General features: G+C 34.7%; 1 protein-coding gene across 4 annotated transcripts in view; it reads left to right on the top strand.

Annotated features, from left to right (window-relative positions):
- Positions 1–20,421, top strand: part of LRRIQ1 (leucine rich repeats and IQ motif containing 1) — a 229,395-nt gene that overhangs the window by 125,967 nt on the left and 83,007 nt on the right. For all 4 annotated transcript variants that reach the window (XM_036018605.1, XM_036018604.1, XM_028532854.2 and 1 more), the window contains one exon: positions 4,702–4,803. In XM_036018605.1, the coding sequence (XP_035874498.1) occupies positions 4,702–4,803 (102 nt within the window). The remainder of the gene's footprint in view (positions 1–4,701; positions 4,804–20,421) is intronic.

Here is a 20,421-nt window from a genome sequence, read left to right as displayed (position 1 = left end):
AGCAGGAACCAATTATGGCTAGTCTTGTTTTTGTGGGGTTTTTATTTGTATGTCTTTTTGTTTTTAGTGTTGCTTCATACACAGAAGTAACTTCAGAATGTGGTGATCTACATTGGAAATGAGCAGATACCCAGGAAACTTAGAGTTTATCACTGCAGTCATATGTGCAAGGTGAAAGTTGCTGGTTTATTGAAAACATGCAGGTCAATAACCTAAAAGTAGTGAGTATAATTAGTAGCAAGACTGAGATGAGCCAGGTGGGGAAAGAGAGTAAGTAACTTGTTTTGACATGGAGCGTTCCTCGGAGAGGGTGAGTTCTGAGCATAGGAATTTTGGTGAGCAGATGGTAAGAAGCTTAAGGGCTAAGAATATAAGGCTGAAAACAAATGGTTTTCAACATTTATCATATTCATGCATTTTGAATTTCATAATTAGATAAGAGAAAGAGCAGGCTGAAGTAAACGAGGTTACTTGAGTTACAAATGTACAGCCACGACTAGGAATAAGTACCACTTGGCACCTAGCACAGTGTTAAGTATATGTTAAGCATTCAATATTCACCGATTTTATTTCAATGAACAAAATAACTTGAGACTGTGTTGATAACAGTTACAGCCAAGAATGAAGCCAGATAGGGAATGACAGGCTAACATTTTAATATAAATTAATCTGTTTATGGACTGCAGCAGAGAGATTGGGTTGCAAAATGATAGGGCAATGAAGGACTGTTAAGGAGGAAGGATCAAAGGGGAATAGTATTGGCAGAACTGTGGTAAAATGAAGTTTATTGATGATTTATTTTGTTTAGCTTAGTGATTTCCAAAAGGAATTTACAAGAATTTTGATCAAATGTTACTTTCTTGTACTCTCAACCAACCAATAATAAAACTCATTTAAACGGTGAGGTCCTCAAGACCAAGACTCTGCTTGCTGCCCACTGAATTCCGGGACCTAGTAGTACCATGCCGGAAATATGGTGGATGGTCAGTAAGTAATTGATAGCCAAATCAGAAAGAGATAAGTCACTAAATACATTTGACTGTGTGTATGCATATGATTGTGTGTGTATAGTATGGTCATGTTAGTGCATGTTTATATCTGGGAAGGCAAATTTAAATTAGTAAATAATATTCCTTATAAGATGATGAAATGTAGCTACTCATTCATAACACATTATGTCTTCAGCCCTAATATAAAACCTATTTTATAAAATTGTTGTTCTTGGCACATACAGAAAATGGATAATACCCAGATTTTTCTGTGTGAAGTTAGTGAGAATTAGATAAACTAGTGAGCTAAGATTAGGAATGCAGAAACTAAAAGGAGATTCCACAGGGGAGGAAATAATTTCTAATGTCTAAATAAAATTATGTTGTTTAAATGAGATAATGACTACAAAGTGTCGAGTACAGAGCCACACACATAATACTGACTCAGTTTACTTAGGTGTTTCTTTAAATTTTATAAAGATGTATCAAAACTTATTTCCCCAACCCTGGGCAAGTCATACTGGGAGATACAAAGACAAAAAAAGCAGGACAGATGTGCTATTGATGATCTCAGAGAGGTCAGTTTAAATATCCAAGCCTGACTTTACAAGGCAAGAAAAAGATGTCATAAGCTGTGCTCTTTACCGCATCCTTATGTCCAAGCTTTCTTACTCGATTATCTAGTTATTGAGGGTAAGAAAAGTGTTTTGTTAACAGTGGTATTTCCAGGGACTATCAAAACCAAGTAATTTCTTTCCCCATCCAGAATTACTGTGTTTCTTGCTTATCATAATCCTTTGAAATTGGAATTAATTTAAGTTTTAAATAAACTTAAGGTGGTTTAATTAGAATGCTTTTAAAAGGATATTGAAAATGTAGCACTCTTTTTATATACTCTTGATAAATAAAATTATTTTATTGAGTAAATGGAACTAGACAACTTGAAATATTGTATATGTATTAGCTTATTTACTCTTTTTAAAATATATTTTATTTATTTACTTATTTTTAGAGAGAGAGGAAGGGAAGGGGAAAGAGAGGGAGAGAAAGAATGTGTAATTGCCTCTCGCACACCCCCTACTGGGACCTGGTCTGCAACCCAGGCATGTGCTCTGACTGGGAATCGAACTGGCGACTCTTTGGATCATAGGCCAGCACTCAATCCACTAAGCCATACCAGCCAGGGGAGCTTATTTAATCTTGATAATGGTATGAGGAAAGCACTATTGTGGTCCATGTTTTACATATTAAGAAATCAAGTCACAGAGATTGTTATTTGCCCAAGGGAGTGCCAGAGTACTTATAAAAGATCAATAGATTTTATCCCATGACCTATGTTGAATAAAGTAAAATCAATGATGGACCTATCAATCTATTTTCAAAATATCCCACAGTATTCTATGAAGGGTTCATAATTTTTAAGGGCATAATAAATTGGAAATATTATTATTTATGTTGTGATTATATGTTTGCTAGTTGCCATTAGTTGAGCAGCTATGCCTGATGCCTTACACACATTATCACGTTAAATCTCACAGTAATACTATAAAGGCAATATTTTTCTTTCCTTTTTTCTTTTATTGTTCAATTAAAGTTGTTCCCATTTTCCCCCCATTACCCTCCCTGCCCTACCCACCCCACCTCCCATGTCCAATCCTCCTCCGCCCCCAGGTTGTCTTTGTCCATGGGTTCTTTATACATATTCTTTGACTTGACCCTTCCCCTTCTTTTCCTCATTATCCCACTCTCTTGATCCTCTGGTCACTGTCAGTTTGTTCTTTATTTCCATATCTCATTCTATTTTGCTTACTTATTTGTTTTGTTGGTTAGGTTCCATTTACAGGTGAAATCATATGGTGTTTCTCTTTTACCACCTGAGTTATTTCACTTAGCATAATGCTCTCCAGTTCCATCCATGCTGTTGGGAAGGGTAGCAGCTCCTTCTTTCTTTCTGCTGCATAGTATTCCACTGTGTGAATGTACCAGAGTTTTTGATCCATTCATTTACTGATGGTCACTTAGGCTGTTTCCAGCAATATGTTCTTTTAGTGGACAGAGGAGGAGACAAGAATGAGAGCAATTTATTCAGAGTCATATAACAAGTATAACTTGGAGCTTGAATCTAACCTAGGTCTATCAAATTGTAATGTCTTTTCTCAGAAAATAGATAATACAAAAATAAAGGTAAGAAAGTCAGGAGAATGGGAGGAAAGACTAGCAGATAAAGTCTCATCATTACAGTATATAAGCCCATGGTAACCTGTCTTTCCTGAATGACTAATGCTCCTTTTGACATGTCAATATTTTTTTGGTAGGTAAGTATAATACTATATAATAGTTATTTTATTACATATGCATACATATATACATATAAGAATTTTTATTGTTCCTGTTAATAGTTCATATTGAATACATATAGAAGCACCCAACTCTTATAATACTTTAGGTCATATATAACTATGAGAAGTACCGAAATATTGGCCAGTATTTTTCTAATATTAAGAAATAGTCTTTGTGAATCATGCTTAGTAAGGATAAGTTCTTACTAGTGGACTAATGGAAATCTTCAGAGTGCTCAGAGTGCATTATTCTCCTGCTTGAGAATAACTCTGAAGATACTATTCTGCCTTTCTAACTTGCATTCTAAAAAAAACATGCTACTTTAGCATTTAATTAGAACATGTTAGGGTTTATGATATTTAGGGTTATGATATTTAAAATCTTAATTTTTTCATTTAGGACATTTAATTCTATTGCACTAAATATTAATAAAAAGTTCTTAAAATATATTTTTGTAAGAAGATGTGAGACACTAGAAAAATATACATTGACCTAAATTGTTCTTTAATGGTAACCTACAATTTATTTGTTTTTAAGATATAATTAATACACAATATTTTATTACCTTCTGGTATAAAACTAGGTAAACCTACTTTAATGCCTAATTTTCCACTCTTTATTCTACTCCTTAATATTTATATTTTTCTTTTCTAACAGTTCAGCAATAAGCAAAAACCTTTTGTCTTAATTCAACTGACCATGTTCTGTACAACCATTCATTAACAATTAAAAATAGGCTGCTCATTTATAATCATCCTATTTATTTTGTACAAATATATTTAGAATTGTCTTGGCTATAAAAGATATATAGGATTTATACATCTTTGTTATGGAAAATACTCAATATAATAAATTAGGGCAAAGAAACTATCAATTTATCTGTGAAATTATGAAAGATCATTTTCTATCTGTTCCTCACCCCAGTAGTTGTCTTGCTTCTACCTCAGCTATTCCAACTTCTCAGAGTTTAGACGGCATTTGGTTTTTCCATAATAACAGCTTTTACCTATTATGCATTTATGGAAATTTTACTTTATTCCAGCAGAAATATGGGGAAGTTAAGAAAGGGGCTAAAATGATAAACAGTGAAGCAACTCCCCAAATAAAAGGATTATACCATAAATATACATTTTTTTACATTATTAGTATTTCTGCTTTTCATGTTAAGTAGTGAGTATGTGTTTAATTAGACAGCCAAGAAAATGTGAATGGTTAGTTACCTTTTCACATTATGAATCTTCAAAAGATAATATCAATTTTACAGTTTTCTAGAATATATATCATTTTTAATATTGTCATAAAAATATATGGTCATTTCAGAGAAGGAATGATCCAGAATTGAACTTTTGTCTTATCTTGATATTTTGTCTAGATGCCACTGTGCGCCTAGCATTATTCAAGAGCAATGAAAATAAAGTTTCTGTTGCAAAACCACCAGCGAAGTTACAATCCAGAAGAGATGGTTACTCTGAAGGTATGGTTTAATCACAGATACAAAGGAAGGTAAAAAACTATAAAGATGAAAAATGGTATTTAAAACAAATTTTTAAAATACTCAATAGTAATAAAGTACATATATGAAAAATTATATATAAAATGTAACTAAGCAAAAATCAACATAAGTTTCTTGGAGCTAAAATACCAGTTCCATGTAGTGATTAATTAGTGATAATTTTAGTATTTGTATCAATGCTTGCATAAATTAAAATTCCTTGTAGTTTTTGTGAAAGTCTTATAATACTTAATCATTAGTGTTATTGATTTTATTTAAATTTTACAATGCCAGCTAATATTAACCTATATCAATAGAAGTGATAAAATGTTGAAATGATATTCTATTATATAACCTTTACTGCCCATATACACACACTGAATTAAACATTCAAAATTAAGCTCTGGAATTTTAAATAATTTACTATATTTGAAGCTTGCCCAACTCACTTTTTAAGTGAAGCATTTTGCATATCTAAGTGGCAGATGATATTTCTGATTTCAGCATTCAGAGGAGTTATGGACTTATATTATTAGACAAATATTAAATGTAATAGAGCAGCAGGCATGACTTAAAAACAAGTTTGCCATTGCTTTCTCTTTAATATTAAAATAGTCATAGTTTTACCTATACTTTTGTATGGTAATTCCTAATAAGAAAAAATGAAATCAAATATATTTGAATTGAAATATATTTGAAACTCGACTATTTACAATTTTTTAATTGAACATTTTATTTTTTACTATTGTTCAGTTATTTATTTATTTATATTTTTATTATTTAAATTTTTTAAAATTTTTATTTTAATTGTTCAAGTACAGTTTTATCTTCTATACATATTAAATAAATCTTAAAATTTATGCATTATCATAGCATGATTAAGTATGTACATTTTGATTTACATTTCTATTCAATGAATGTCTAGAATTAAAGAAAAATTGATAATTAATTTTATAGGGGTGAAAGACATGGCATTTAGAATTTTCTTTAAAGTTTATCGTATTAAATATATACATAGAAAGATAGGTGAAGCAAGTATGGCAAGTTACTGAAATTGTTGGAAGACTAAATGATGGTATAAATGATGGAGGTTTGTTTCATCATTTAATTTTTTAAGATTTAAATTTTTCCATAGTAACAACATTTAAAAATTTGGTCATCATGAAAAATGTCAAAATATTTACATATTACTATTTTAATGAAAAAATTTACTTATTTCAATATAAAATAAGGGTTCAATTTTAATCAGGGTTCATTTTGTTACATAATCTTAACTTCATTATTTACTATTTTAAAACAAAGAGTGGGAATTCTGCTAAAATCAATCCCAATTCCACAGATATTACCTGTTAAATAGGAGTGTTCTTACTTTAAAAAGAAAATGCCTAAGGAAAGGAATAATTGGGGCATTTTTGCCCATTAACTTAGCACATACTTCAGAATCAGAAAAAGGAAATCTGTTCTAACATGTGCCATTGCCCTTTCTCTTTTCCTATGAAAGGTGCAGATAAGTAACTAACAAGAATAGTGTGCTTGTGTACATGGTATACTTACTGATTTGTGTTCCTATACAAAGTATGCTAAGAATAGTTCAAATAGTGATAAAGAGGAGTGTAGAACATAAAAGATTTTCACATATGCTCTGTTATATGACACTTTTTTTCTTTCTGACATAAAGGGTATTTAGCTTTCTTTCCTACCTCAAATATATGTGGCATTTCATTAATTTTACTATTTCATTGAATGGTCTTTATGTATGTACCAGAGTATTAGTTGTTTTAAGATTTTTTTTTTGAAGGAATGGGCCTGCCAAAAGCAGTTGTATGTGGCAGAACTTTTTTTTTCCTAATTAATGTGTTTATTTCTGCCCATTTTTAAAGAGGAGAAAAGTGAGGCAAAGATGATTTGATCTTTGCTGGTAGGTTGAATCCCATGTCATCTTTAACTGCTGCTCACCCACCTCCTAGACTCACAATTTTATTTGCAGCCAAGTCAACTTGCAAATTAGCAGGTGAGCTAAAGTCGTCTCCCAGCAGATGACACATTTTTAAATCAGGTGTATTGAGATAAAGTTAACATTGTATAAAATGTACCCATTTTGAGTGCAATTCAATGAATTTTGATATATTTATGTTGTATCACCATTAGCACAATCTAATTTTAGCAGATTGGAACAGCTTTTTATTTTCTTAAAAAGTTCAAATAAAAGTAATAGTTGGGCATTGTACCCTCCATAAATGAGGAAGATCAAAATTAAATTTTGCTGGAGGGTTAGGGTCAGGCTATGCTTTATAAAATATCTTTATATTTTGTCATATTCATAAAATGATACATGATTAAGAGCCTGAAGACTTTACAGATTCAACAGTGGCTTACTTGATCTATTTATTTATAGCATTTATATTTATGTATAGTATTTATATTTATTTAGTATTAGGTACCTTTCTTAATTTATCCTTTATCCTTATAATCCCTATTTTGGTTTTACTATCTGATGTTGCCTTGGTATTTGATTTGTGATATATCACTTTCATGCTTATTACTTTGAAGATCTCCTACTAGGGTTCCTTTTGGAGGGAGAGATTCAAATGTTCCATTCAGAATCCTTCAATTGCTCTCACTGGTATAAAAACACACATAACCTAGTTGATATAAGTGTATACTCTTGAGTTAATCTAATGCAGTTTGAATCATGATTCCACCATTTATTGACTGTCTGATTTTGGAGACATTATGTAACCTCTATTTAGCACTTTTTTTCCACCTGTGTAATCGGATGTTAATAATACCTAGCTGTTGAAGATTACATGAGATTTATTTGCTCAATGCCTGAAAACCACCATATAAACACATAGTAAGTGCTTACAACTTTTAATCATTACAAGTCATTTAAAAATATATAGTTTTATCTTTTCCTATGATTTGCAACTAGTGGTGTTTACTGTGTGTCTTGCTAAGTACCATGCTGAGTTTTACTTAACTCTCTGATTCACTCTTCCTAGAAATTCTGAAAATGTATTGTAACTGTCAACAACATAAAGATGAGGAAGCTGCTTCCAGAGTTTGATAAGTGAATTATCCTAAGTCAGACAGAGAGTAAATAAATGGCAGAGGGAAATGGGGATAACTTCTGTATCAAAACAAAGTTAGCAAAAACCAAACAAAATGCAGAATTAAAGAGCAAATGTTCTTAGGCAACCCTGAAATGTATATAAATTTAAAATATTTAAGAAAAGAATAAAGACTAATTATTAAAATAGGCAAAACTCTGGGGGAATAATAATTTTGTTCTTTATTTCCCATAGCTTACACTAATATAAATTAAAAAACAGTTTAGTACTGAGATGATAAAAATCTGACCTGTGCCCTATATTAACTGCTATGTAAACTAATATTATTATGATCACCTAACATTATTAAGCACCTGTTAGACTGTAAATAAAGAATATTTTCAACCACCTATTTTAATTTTCAGTTAGATGAAAATGTTTCCACACAGCTCAAAAGTATACACCCTATTTTGGCTTCATTTGTTCCTCTTTTTTATTTATATATAAATTAAATATCTTTCCTGCCCTAATCTACTGAAATTTTTTAATTTGCTATTCCTAAAGCCAATGTCAAATTCAGACTTCTGGCTTTGGACAAGGACAGAAGCTAGGCAGGCCAACAACAACAAAACACTGGATCTGACCCAAGAATCTTCTCAGAGAGGAAGGTTTAATCTTAGCCTCTCCATTCCCTGGGACAATTGGTTATTGCATTGTATTGTATTGTATTTATTTTATTATTTTATTTTATTTAGTTTATTATTTTTTTTATTGTTGTTCGAGTACAGTTTTCTGTGTTTTTCCCCACCCCTCCATACCACCCTAGTCCTTCCCGCCTCCCTCCCCTGTTTCCACCCCACCCCTTGTTACTGTCCATATGTTCTTTATAATTGTTCCTACTTGGTTTTAAAGCCGTTTCCTAAATTTTTGGTCTGGTGCTGTTGTCACTAACATGCTTCCTATTCATCCTCCTATAAAATGTAAGATTAACACATAATATATGTCCATGTACAACATCGATGTCTAAATATTTCTTACTAAATTTTTGAATATTGAAGACATTAAAAGACCTGTAGTTTCTATAACTTTACTTCAAAGCATTTCTAATCAAACCATCTTTTGCGGTATTTTTTGTAATATGATTACATGCATTTTTTCCACCTTTCTCTTTTTCAATACAAGCTTAGAGCACAGAGTCACATTATATAGATTGTTTTAAAATAGGTCTTATATTTTTATCACTATATAGAATAATTGCTAATAGTCCCAACATGACTATGTATTAGGAGCTGGCAAATAGTAAATGGCAAAGTGTTATGCAGACAATCAGAGAATACCTGAAGTCATGCTCTTAAGAAGAGATGCACATAATCATTTATACTGAGCAACTCTCAATATTAGACAAAGTAGACATGGATATGAACATTTATAAACTGTGATCTGTTCACCAGTATCTCAGTTTCCAAACTTCACTATGCTTTGAATTACTATTTTCCTACAAAATTTTAAGTAATTTTCCATGTATCCCCTTAGTATCTATGGCCCTTAGCATAGTGCATGATGTATAATAAATATTTTGTAATGAATAAATAAAAATGCAAAGGACCCTACCCACAAGTAGCTTCAAATATAGATGGAGTTGCAACATGATTATATGATGTCTTTGAATGTACTGATTCCTTTGACAAATTAGACTCAGTGTCCTATACATTGCAGAAAATCTCTTCACTTGGCTAATTCTCATCATCTCAGGCATTACTCCCTTAGAAATTCTCTTCTGATTCCAGCTTGGAACACCATTCACTGTGTTCTCATGATATCATGAATAAGCTTTTATCTACCATATAAATTAATGTAATTTGATATAATTCAATAGGTTCTTTTCTCTTCCCTGCTATGTACCATTGTACAAGGAATTTTTCTATGTGCTTTATCCTTAATAACTAATTAAATTCTCACAACAGCCTTTGGAGATGAGAGAGAAAATGTATTTATTTTTAGAAAAGTGAAAATTTGCCTGCACTAAGTAGGAATTAAAGATCAACTAGCAAAATCTTGTAGTCCAACTTTTATGATTGTTTTTTTATGTCTCAACTTGACTAAGAGAGAGAAAAAAGCCTGAGTAGAGTTAGTAGCAAAAATAAATAAAATGGAAATGTATCTTGAAAGCCTAATTTAGAGATAGTTGAAGATCAAGAGCCACATTTTAACTTCTGTTTTTTAAAATTTAATATGGTAGCCTTTTATATAACAATGTTTCTAAAATATTCACATGGCCTCCCATTGAACTTAGGACAAAAGCCCCACCTCATGGCCCACTGACTGTAAATGTCAGACCCCCTTTCTATTCCTCAAATATGATAAGCTTTTTCTTAATTTGCAGCATTTGTTCTTCATCTTTCTGCCTAGAAACTCTGCCCTCCACACTTTGCACAATGGGTCTACTCATTGCTTAGTTTACATTTGCAGTCCTGTGAAAGGGCTCTCCCTTACAATAAACCCTAAAGTAACACTTTCCTCTCTAGCCAGTAACCTTTAATAAATTAATAAGGAAGACAATAAGGCTATAAGATATGCTTATAATTAAAACGTTCTAAATGTGGTTCAGGCACAATGATATCATTTGTCATTCACATATTCTGTAGGAAAAAATATTAGGGGATATTGTACAGTAAAGCATAAAACGATAATTTGAAAAATTATTTATCTATGCACAAGAGGGACACAGGGAATGACACTCTAGGTTCAAAGAGTAGGCTACTCAACTCTTCTTCATTCACATCAGTTTTAAGTTCTTTTTCCAAATTTCCCCCCAAATTCGGCCATAATAAATTATCTATACTTTATTCTAAAGCGTATATATACATATATATTATATATCTTATATATGTATGATTTGATGTTATATATAAATAAAATTGACATATATACAGTTTATATATGCTTCTGTATGTGTGGATATATATATCCACGGATGTAGACATATACTGTATATATAGTTAAGCTAAAAATGAAAAGGGATTTTAGAGCTGTTAGTTTTTTGAAATGGACCATGAGTACTCTGTGAGATATTATTAGTTTATTATTCATTTAAAAAAATAAAAGAGAACTTCCCCTTCTGATAGTAGAACTATGTAACTCAGAACAACCGTCCTGCAGAGAACTACAAATGTTTGAAATTTCACTTTTTAAAATGCAGTTGAATTCATTGAAGAATTAATATGTAAGTAAAGAATTGTGAGTCAAGAAGGAATCCAGAAATCTGAGAAGCTGAAGAAAGCTTTCGTAAGGTGAAATGGAACTAGACTTTCTATTAGCCTTTTGCCAGAAATTGTCATAAACCATCTCCAAGAAAAGTAACAAGCTTCAAATTACCTCTATACTTCTTTCTATACAATATTTGGCACACAATAAAAAATAAATAGGCTTAGAAGGAGATAAGATAGCATCACTGACCACCATAAAAATCAATAGAAAATAGAAATAGAGCCCTGGCTGGTGTGGCTCAGTGGATTGAATGCTGGCCTCTGAACCGAAAGATCACTGGTTTGATTTCAGTCAGGGCACGTGCCTGAGTTGCAGGCCAGGTTCCTGGTTAAGGATGTGCAAGAGGCAACCAGTTGATGTGTCTCTCACACATTGATGTTTTTCTCCTTCTCTTTCTCCATCCCTGCCCATCTCTCTAAGAATGAATGAATGAATTAAAAAATAAATAAATAAAATAGAAATAGAGTCAACAAGATTACAAATATTAGGGAATTTAAAGGAAATATATGTTATTAATGTTGGGGATGTGGAAGAGGAAATTAAGATTTCAACAAGATTTTTTTTATTCTTGGTAATCCCTTTTTTAATGTATTTACTTTAAATAATGTTTTATATTTTCATTACAGTTGATACACAATATTATATTAATTTCAGGTGTATAACCCAGTGATCAGACATAATATAACATAGTAAGTGATCATCCTGATAAATCCAGTACCCATCTGACTCCATATAAAAGTTATTATAATATTAGTGAAGATATTCTCTTTGCTATAATTTATACCCCTGTGATTATTCTGTGACTTTGTACTTATTAATCTTTTCACCTCTTTCACCAGTTCCCCAACATTCCCCTCTCCCTCATATCTGGCTACCGTCAAAATATTCTCTGTATCTATGAGTCTGTTTCTGTTCCTACTTGTTTGTTTATTTTGATTTTAAATTTCACTTGGTGATAGTTTTGTATTTATTGTTGTTTTATTATTCATACTTTTTATTCTTTTTCTTCATCTAAAGATGATACTAACATTTTATATAATACTAGTTTGGTGATGATGAACTCCTTTAGCATTTTCTTGTCTGGGAAGCTCTTTATATGTACTTTAATTCTAAATGACAGCTTTGCTGAGTAAAGTAATCTTAGTTGTAGATCCTTGCTTTTCATTACTTTGATTATTTCTTGCCTACCCCTGATGGCCTGCACAATTTGTTGTGATATCAGCTGACAGTCTATGGAAGCTCCCTTGTAGGTAACTAACTTCCTTTTTCTTTCTGCTTTTAAAATTCTTTGTCTTTGACCTTTGGCATTTTAATTATGATGTGTCTTGGCATGGGCCTCTTTGGGTTCATCTTGTTTAGGACTCTCTGCACTTCCTGGACTTGTGTGTCTATTTTCTTCACCAGATTAGAGAAGCTTTTTATCATTATTTTTTTACATAGGTTTTCAAGTCCTTGCTCTCTCTCTTCTCCTCCTTGCACCCCCATATGTGAATGCTGGTATGCTTGAAGTTCTCTCAGAAGCACCCTACACTATCCTCATTTTTTTTATTCTTTTTTTCTTTTTGCTCTTCTGATTGGGTATTTTCTGCTTTCTTTTATTCCAGATCTCCAATTTGGAGATTTGGAGCTTCTGCTTCATCTACTCCACTGTTGATTCCCTGCTATGTATTCTTAATTTCAGTTAATATTTCTTACTGGCTACTTTTTATGTTTTCTACTTCAGTTTTTATGTCTTTTATCTCTTTATTGAAATTATCACTAAATTCATCTCCTCCTCCCATAAGTTCATTGAGCATCCTTATAACCGTGTTTTATACTCTGTATCTACTACACTGTTTGTCTCCATTTGGTTTAGTTCTTTTTCTGGAGTTTTTTTTCCTATTCTTTCACTTGAGATATGTTTCTTTGTCTCCTCATTTTGTCAATGTCCTTATGTTAGTTACTATGTATTAAGTAGAGCTGCTACATTTCCTGGGCTTGGTAGAGTGGCTCTTGGGCCTTCCAAAAGGTTCAGGCCAAAATCATACCAGTTATGTTCTTCCTTGGGCCACCATCAGCATAACCTGCAAAGCAATCTGCAGATGGCTGCTACTTGTGCTGGGATTGGTGTGACCCAGGAGAGGCTAAGCTGTAAAACAAGGCCAGCTGCCACTGGTGCTAGGCTTGGGGCCACTTAGCAAGAAATACAGGCATGCTAAGACCAGATGCTGCTTGTTTGGTAGTTTTTAGGAGTCTGAAGCATAAGCCAAGACAGACCATTTGTATGGAAAAGCCACTGGAAACAGCTTGTGGGATGTCAGGGAACCACCAAGACTGAATGAAAACTTACCCAGGTTGATGGAGACTCAGATATGGCACCTGACTGCCAGCTCTGTCTAAGGGAGGGCTCAGAAAAGGAACAATGGCCTCTGCTACTCTTCTGTCAGGGAGAAAGCTACTCATCCAGCTCTTTCTCTGATACCATATACTTCAGTTCTTCCCTGTATATCCCTGGTGCCTTTTGAGCTACTGACCTGGTGATGGAGCTCAGAGAGAGTGAGACCAAATAAATCTGTGTGAGGGTGCTTTAAGAGGAACACCAAGGACTTCAGAAGTGTTCTGTTTCACTAAGCCACAATCCCCACTGGTTCTTACAGCCAGAAGATATGAGGACTTCTCTTCCTGGCACTGGAACCCTGGGCTGGGGGTTCTGGTATGAGTCTAGGGTACTTTGCTATTCAGGGGTAACCTCTGCAGTGAAGATATTCCAATTTTGTCCAATTTTTATCTGCCACACATGGGTGTGGGAAATTTGTGTCTCCACCCTTCCTACCAGTCACAATATGGCCTCTTCTTTTATTCTTAGTTATAGGCCATATAAGGATACTTGGAGAAGGTGCCCTTCTGAAAGCCAAGGGGAGAGGCCTCAAGAGAGACTAAACTTGCTACCACCTTGATCTTGGACTTCTGGCCTTCACAAATGTGAGGAAATAAATTTTTGTTGTTTAAGCACCCAGTCTGTTGGATTGTGTTATGACAGCCCAAAGCTAGCTATATGAAGATATTGGTGAAAAGATATCTTCAAAGTGCTAAAAGAAAAGTTCTACCATGAAAGTGTCTAACAAAACTTTCTTCTTCGAAAATCAAAACAAGGTACTCTTGCCATTCAGCTCCCCAGCTGCTGCTTCTCTATAGAGCTGTAGAGAAGGAAGAGGAGGACACCTGGATTCCTGAGTCAAAGCTTCACAGAGAAAGCAGGGAAGATAAGTGGTTCCAGAGGAAGAACATGGTACATTTTCTTTTTCTGTGTTATATCTTGCCCCAGGAAAAAACTTCTGTTCCCACCTGCATCATGTGCCCATATACTTGCTACTTATACTAGGTATATATCTGGGATAGCAAATAATACGGTCAAGGTCTCAAAGAATTATGACAAAACATTATAAAGTTCATCATCATGGAAATTACTCTTCTATCTAAAGAAGGATAAATAAGATAACAAAATAACAATGGATTTGGACTGAGATAACTAAGGTTTGAATCTCATACATAGAGACACTAGCTATATAATTCATACCTTGATTGACACTAGCTATATAATCCATGCCTTGATTTTCTCAATTATAATTGGAAACAACAATATTTATTCATCATGACATTTAAAAATAAAATCATAGCCCTGGCTGGCGTAGCTCAGTGGATTGAGCGTGGGCTGCAAACCAAAGTGTCCCAGGTTCAATTCCCAGCCAGGGTACATGCCTGGGTTGCAGGCCATAACCCCCAGCAACCGCACATTGTTGTTTCTCTCTCTCTCTATCTCCTTCCCTTCCCTCTCTAAAAATAAATAAATAAAATCTTTAAAAAATAAATAAATAAAATAAAATAAAATCAGAATCTTAGTATTTCCAGATAAAGATGATGGATATGAAAATCCTAAAATACTACAACTTAAGTGGAGGTATATTAAGACACTAACAAATATAGGGATATTAGGAAGAAGCAACAGCAATAGAATTTTTAGTGTAGAAAATAAAATACGAGTAATAATGATAAAGCAAAATCTTACACCATCAATGAAATATGAGAGCTACTGGAGTTCCAGACAAGATGGAGGTGTAGGTGGAAACCCTTCGTGTCCTCAGGCAACCAAAACGAGAATAACAACCAATCTAAAATCAATAAACAACTAGAATTGACAGAAAATCAAACTTCATGGAACTCTAACAATGAAGAAATTAAAGAAAAAGTCAACAAGAACAACCAAACCAGCAAGAATCTGTAGCAAGGGTGGGGCCAGATGCGAAAACCCACAGTGAAGCTCTGGAACATGGGGGTGGGGCTGGCTGAAGGCAAAATTGAGACTAAGAGCTGACTGTGGACTATGGTGGAAGTTGCTGAGGTGGGAGAAACTTCCAGTCTCACATGAGAGTCCATTGGAAAGTGCACTAGAGCAGAACAGGTGAGCTGCATTGCTCCCTCTCTGGCTCTTCCCCAACAGGCATCACTGGAGCACAGCAAGGAGGGTTGCCCTGCCCTGGTGAATACCTAAGGCCCCACCCCCTTACAATTTAGCAGGTGCACCAAGACAAAGAAATATGACCCAAATGAAAGAACAGAGCAAAACTTCAGAAAGAGAATTAGTGATGAATAGATAGCTGACCTATCTGATGGAGAATTTAAAGCCTTGGTAATCAAAATGCTCACAGAACTGATTGAGCTTGGTAGAAAAACTGAAAAACAAATGAAAGATACCCAAAATGAAATAAAGTAAAATATTCAGGGAACCAATAGTGATAGCAAGGAAACCAGGACTCAAAGCAACAATTTAGAACAAAAGGAAGAAATAGATATCCAACTGGAACAGAATGAAGAACAAGAATTCAAAAATGTGAAGAGAGGCTTAGGATTCTACAGGACAACTTTAAACATTCCAACATCTGAATCATAGGGATGCCAGACGGAGAAGAGGAAGAGCAAGAAACTGAAAACTTATTTGAACAAATAATGAAGGAAAACTTCCCCAGTCTGGTGAAGGAAATAGACTTTCAGGAAGTCCAGGAAGCCCAGAGAGTGTCAAAGAAGTTAGAACCAAGAATCTATGCACCCCAATGTTCACAGCAGCACAATTTACAATAGCCAATTGCTGGAAGCAACCTAGGTCCCCATCAGTAAATGAATGGATCAAAAAACAATGGTACATTTACACAATGGAATTCTATGCAGTGGAAAGAAAGAAGGAGCTCCTACCCTTTGCAACAGCCTGGATGGAACTGGAAAGCATTATGCTAAGCAAAATAAGCCAGGCAGTGAAAGACAAATACCATATGATCTCACCTTTAACAGGAACCTAAACAACAAAACAAACAAACAAGCAAAATATAACCAAAGACACTGAAATAGAGAACAGGCTGACAGTGACCAGAGGGGAGAGGGGAAGGAATTTTGGGGAAAGGGGGGAAGGGTTTGCAGGAACAAGTATAAAGGACACATGGACAAAAACAAAGGGGGAAGTGGAAATGGGAGGGAGGTGGGGAGGGTTGGGGGGTGGGCTGGGATGGGAGTGAAAGGCAGAAAACTGTACTTGAACAACAATTAAAATAAAAAGAATTAAAAATAACTAATTAAATAAATAAATAAAAAGAAGTTCGACCCAAAGAGAAACACACCAAAGCACATCATCATTAAGTTATCCGAGACTAAAGACAGAGAATCCTAAAAGCAGCAAGACAAAAGGAGACAGTTACCTACAAAGAAGTGCCCATTAAACTATCAGCTGATTTCTCAAAAGAAACCTTGCAGGTAAGAAGGGACTGGAAAGAAGTATTTGAAGTCATGAAAAACAAGGACCTACATCCAAGATGACTCTATCCAGCAAAGCTATCATTGAGAATGGAAGGGCAGATAAAGTGCTTCCCCGATAAGGTCAAGTTAAAAGAGTTCATCATCATCAAGCCCTTACTCTATGAAATGTTAAAAGGGATTTATCTAAGGAAAAGAAGAAGATAAAAAACTATGACCAGTAAAATGACAACAAACTCACAACTATCAACAAATGAACCTAAAAGAAAAGAAAAACAATGAAAACAAAAACTAAGCAAATAACTAAAAGAGGAACAGATTCAGAGAAACAGACAGCACGTGGAGGGATTTTAGTGTGGAGGGGGAAGGGAGGAATGGAGGGAAAAGGTACAGGGAAGAAGAAGCATAATTGGTAGACATAAAATAGATGGGAAGAGATAAAAATGGTATAGGAAACAGGACTCAAAAAACACTTATATCTACAACCCATGGACATGAACTAAAGCCGGAGAGTGCTGGAGGGTTGGGGCATTCAGGGCAGAGGGGGGATAAAGGGGGAAAATGGGGAAAACTGAAATAGCATGATCAATAAAATATACTTTAAAAAAGAAATATACAAAGAAAAAAAGAACTATCTCAAACTGAAAGTTTCAGGAATTGATAGCATTAGGACCTTCGAAAGTGGGGTAAGGAGGTCATTCAGATAAATAAGTCTGAATCACCTTTGCAAAATTTTTTAACTTATTTTTTACATTTATTTTTATATTCAGCTACAATTTATCCCCCTTATACCCTCCTCTCCCCTTCAATCACCACATTGCTGTTCACTTCCATGAGTCCTTTTACCTTTTTGCTCAAACCCTCCACTCCCTAACCTCCCTCCCCAACTCCCAACCAGAGCTCTCAGCTTGCTCTCTATCTATAAGTCTGTCTCTGTTTTGGTTGTTATTTCAGTTTGTTCATTAGGTTCCCTGTATGAGTTAAATCATATGGTATTTGTCTTTCTCTGATGCTTATTTCACTTAGAGAACCTAAAGTTCTCTAGGTCCATCCATGCTGTTGCAAAGGGTAATATTGTAATATAGTTTGGTATTAAGTAGCATGATTCCTCCAACTTTGTTCTTCTTTCTCAAGATTGCTGTGGCTATATGGGGCCATTTGTGGTTCCATAAAATTTTTAAAATATTTGTTCTAGTTTGTGAAATATAGCATTGGAATGTTATAGGAATTGCATTGAATCTATAGATTGCTTTGGGAAATATGGATATTTTAATGATGTTAATTCTTCCTATCCACAAACAAATGTGCTTCCACCTATTTGTATCTTCTTCATTTCTTTCTTCAGTGTATTATAATTTTCCAAGTGCTAGGTTAGGTTTATTCCTAGGTATTTTATCCTTTTTAAAAAATATATTTTATTGGTTCTGGCTGGTGTATCTCAGTGGATTGAGCATGAGCCTGTGAACCAAAAGGTTGCCAGTTGGATTCATAGTCAGGGCACATGTCTGGGATGGGCCAGGTCCCCAGTAGGGGACACATAAGGGGCAACTACACAATGATATTTTTCTACCTCTCATTCTCTTTCCATTCCCCTCTCTGTAATAAATAGATACATAAAATATTTTTTAAAAATAATATATTTATTGATTATACTATTACATTTGACCCACATCACCCCCCCCCTTTATTCCCCTCTGCCCTGCACACCCTCTCCCACCCACATTCCCCCACCTTAGTTCATGTCCATGGGTCATACATATAAGTTCTTTGGCTTCTACATTTCTTATACTATTCTTAATTTCCCCCTGTCTATTTTGTACCTATTTATGCTTCTTATTACCCATACCTTTCCCCCATTCTGCCCCCTCCCCCCTCCCCACTGATAACTCTTCATATGTTCTCTATTTCTGTGATTCCATTCCTGTTATATGTTTGCTTAGTTTGTTTCTGTTTTTTTTTTTTAGGTTCAGTTGTTGATAGTTGTGAGTTTGTTGTCATTTTACTGGTTATAGTTTTTTATCTTCTTCTTTTCCTTAGATAAGTCCCTTTAATGTTTCATAGAATAAGGGCTTGATGATGATGAACTCCTTTAACTTGACCCTTATCTGGGAAGCACTTTATCTGCCCTTCCATTCTCAATGATAGCTTTGCTGGATAGAGCCATTTTGGATGTAGGTCTTTGCCTTTCATGATTTCAAATATTTCTTTCCAGCCCCTTCTTTCCTTAATGTTTCATTTGAGAAATCAGCTGAGAGTCTTATGGGAACTCCTTTGTGGGTAACTGTCTCCTTTTCTCTTGCTGCCTTTAAAATTTTCTCCTTATCTTTAATCTTGGGTAATGTGATCATGACATACCTTGGTGTGTTCCTCTTTGGGTCCAACTTCTTTGGGACTGTAAACTTCCTTGATTTCCTGGAAGTCTATTTCCTTCACCAGATTGAGGAAGTTTTCCTTCATTATTTGTTTAAATAAGTTTTCAATTTCTTGCTCTTCCTCTTCTCCTTCTGGCATCAGTATGATTTGGATGTGGGAACGTTTAAAGTTGTCCTGTAGAATCCTAAGCCTCTTCTCATATTTTTAAATTCTTCTTTATTCTGTTCTGGTTGAATATTCATTTCTTCCTTCTGCTCCAAGCCGTTGAGTTGAGTCCTGGTTTCCTTTTCATCACTGTTGTTTCCCTGTGCATTTTTCTTTAATTCACTTTTCATAGCTTTCACTCTTTCCTTTATTTTGCAACCATACTCAACCAGTTCTGTGAGCATCCTGATTACCAGTGTTTTGAACTCTGCATCTGATAGGTTGTCTATCTTTTCATTGCTTAGTTGTATTTTTCCTGGAGCTTTGACCTGTTCTCTCATTTGGACCATCTTTTTTGTTTCAGGGCACTTGTTAGGTAGGAAGGGGAGGAGTCTAGGCATTCACCAGGGTGGGGTAACCAACTTGCCTGTGTTGTGGCACTGTGTTGTGTGGGGGAGGGGTCTGAGAGGGAATAATGCTGCTTGTTAAGGTCTTTGCTGGCTTTCAATCACTTCCTCCACTATGCAGAAGCATATTGGGCTCTTCTTGTGCTGATTCCTGGGTAGGTAGGTTTGTGTACATTCTAGGACGCTGTGAATCTCCCCATAGAACTCTCCTGCAAGATTGGGAGTTTCTCCTGCTGCCACAACCCCAACAGGTGTTTTCAGTCAGAGGCTTTTAGACTTTATTTCCCCGCACTGGAACCCTGGGTTGCGTGGTTTGTCTCACTCCCCAGTTGTTCCCCCTGGTTTATCTGCACACAAACGTGGGACCACCCAGTCCACCAGGCACCACTTTGCCATGAGTCCTCTCTTTCCAAGCTACCACTCTCTGCCCCTCCTACCGGTCTGGGTGAATGTTTGTTCTTTAACTCCTTGGTTGTTGGACTTCCATACAGTTTGATTTTCTGTCAGCTCTGGTTGTTTTCTGTTTTAAATTTGCTGTTGTCCTTGTTTTGGTTGTGCAAAGAGGCAAAGTGTATCTACTT

This window comes from Phyllostomus discolor, chromosome 2 (genome assembly GCF_004126475.2).
Source record: "Phyllostomus discolor isolate MPI-MPIP mPhyDis1 chromosome 2, mPhyDis1.pri.v3, whole genome shotgun sequence".
NCBI lineage: Eukaryota > Metazoa > Chordata > Mammalia > Chiroptera > Phyllostomidae > Phyllostomus > Phyllostomus discolor.
This window is presented reverse-complemented; position numbering and strand designations above follow the sequence as displayed.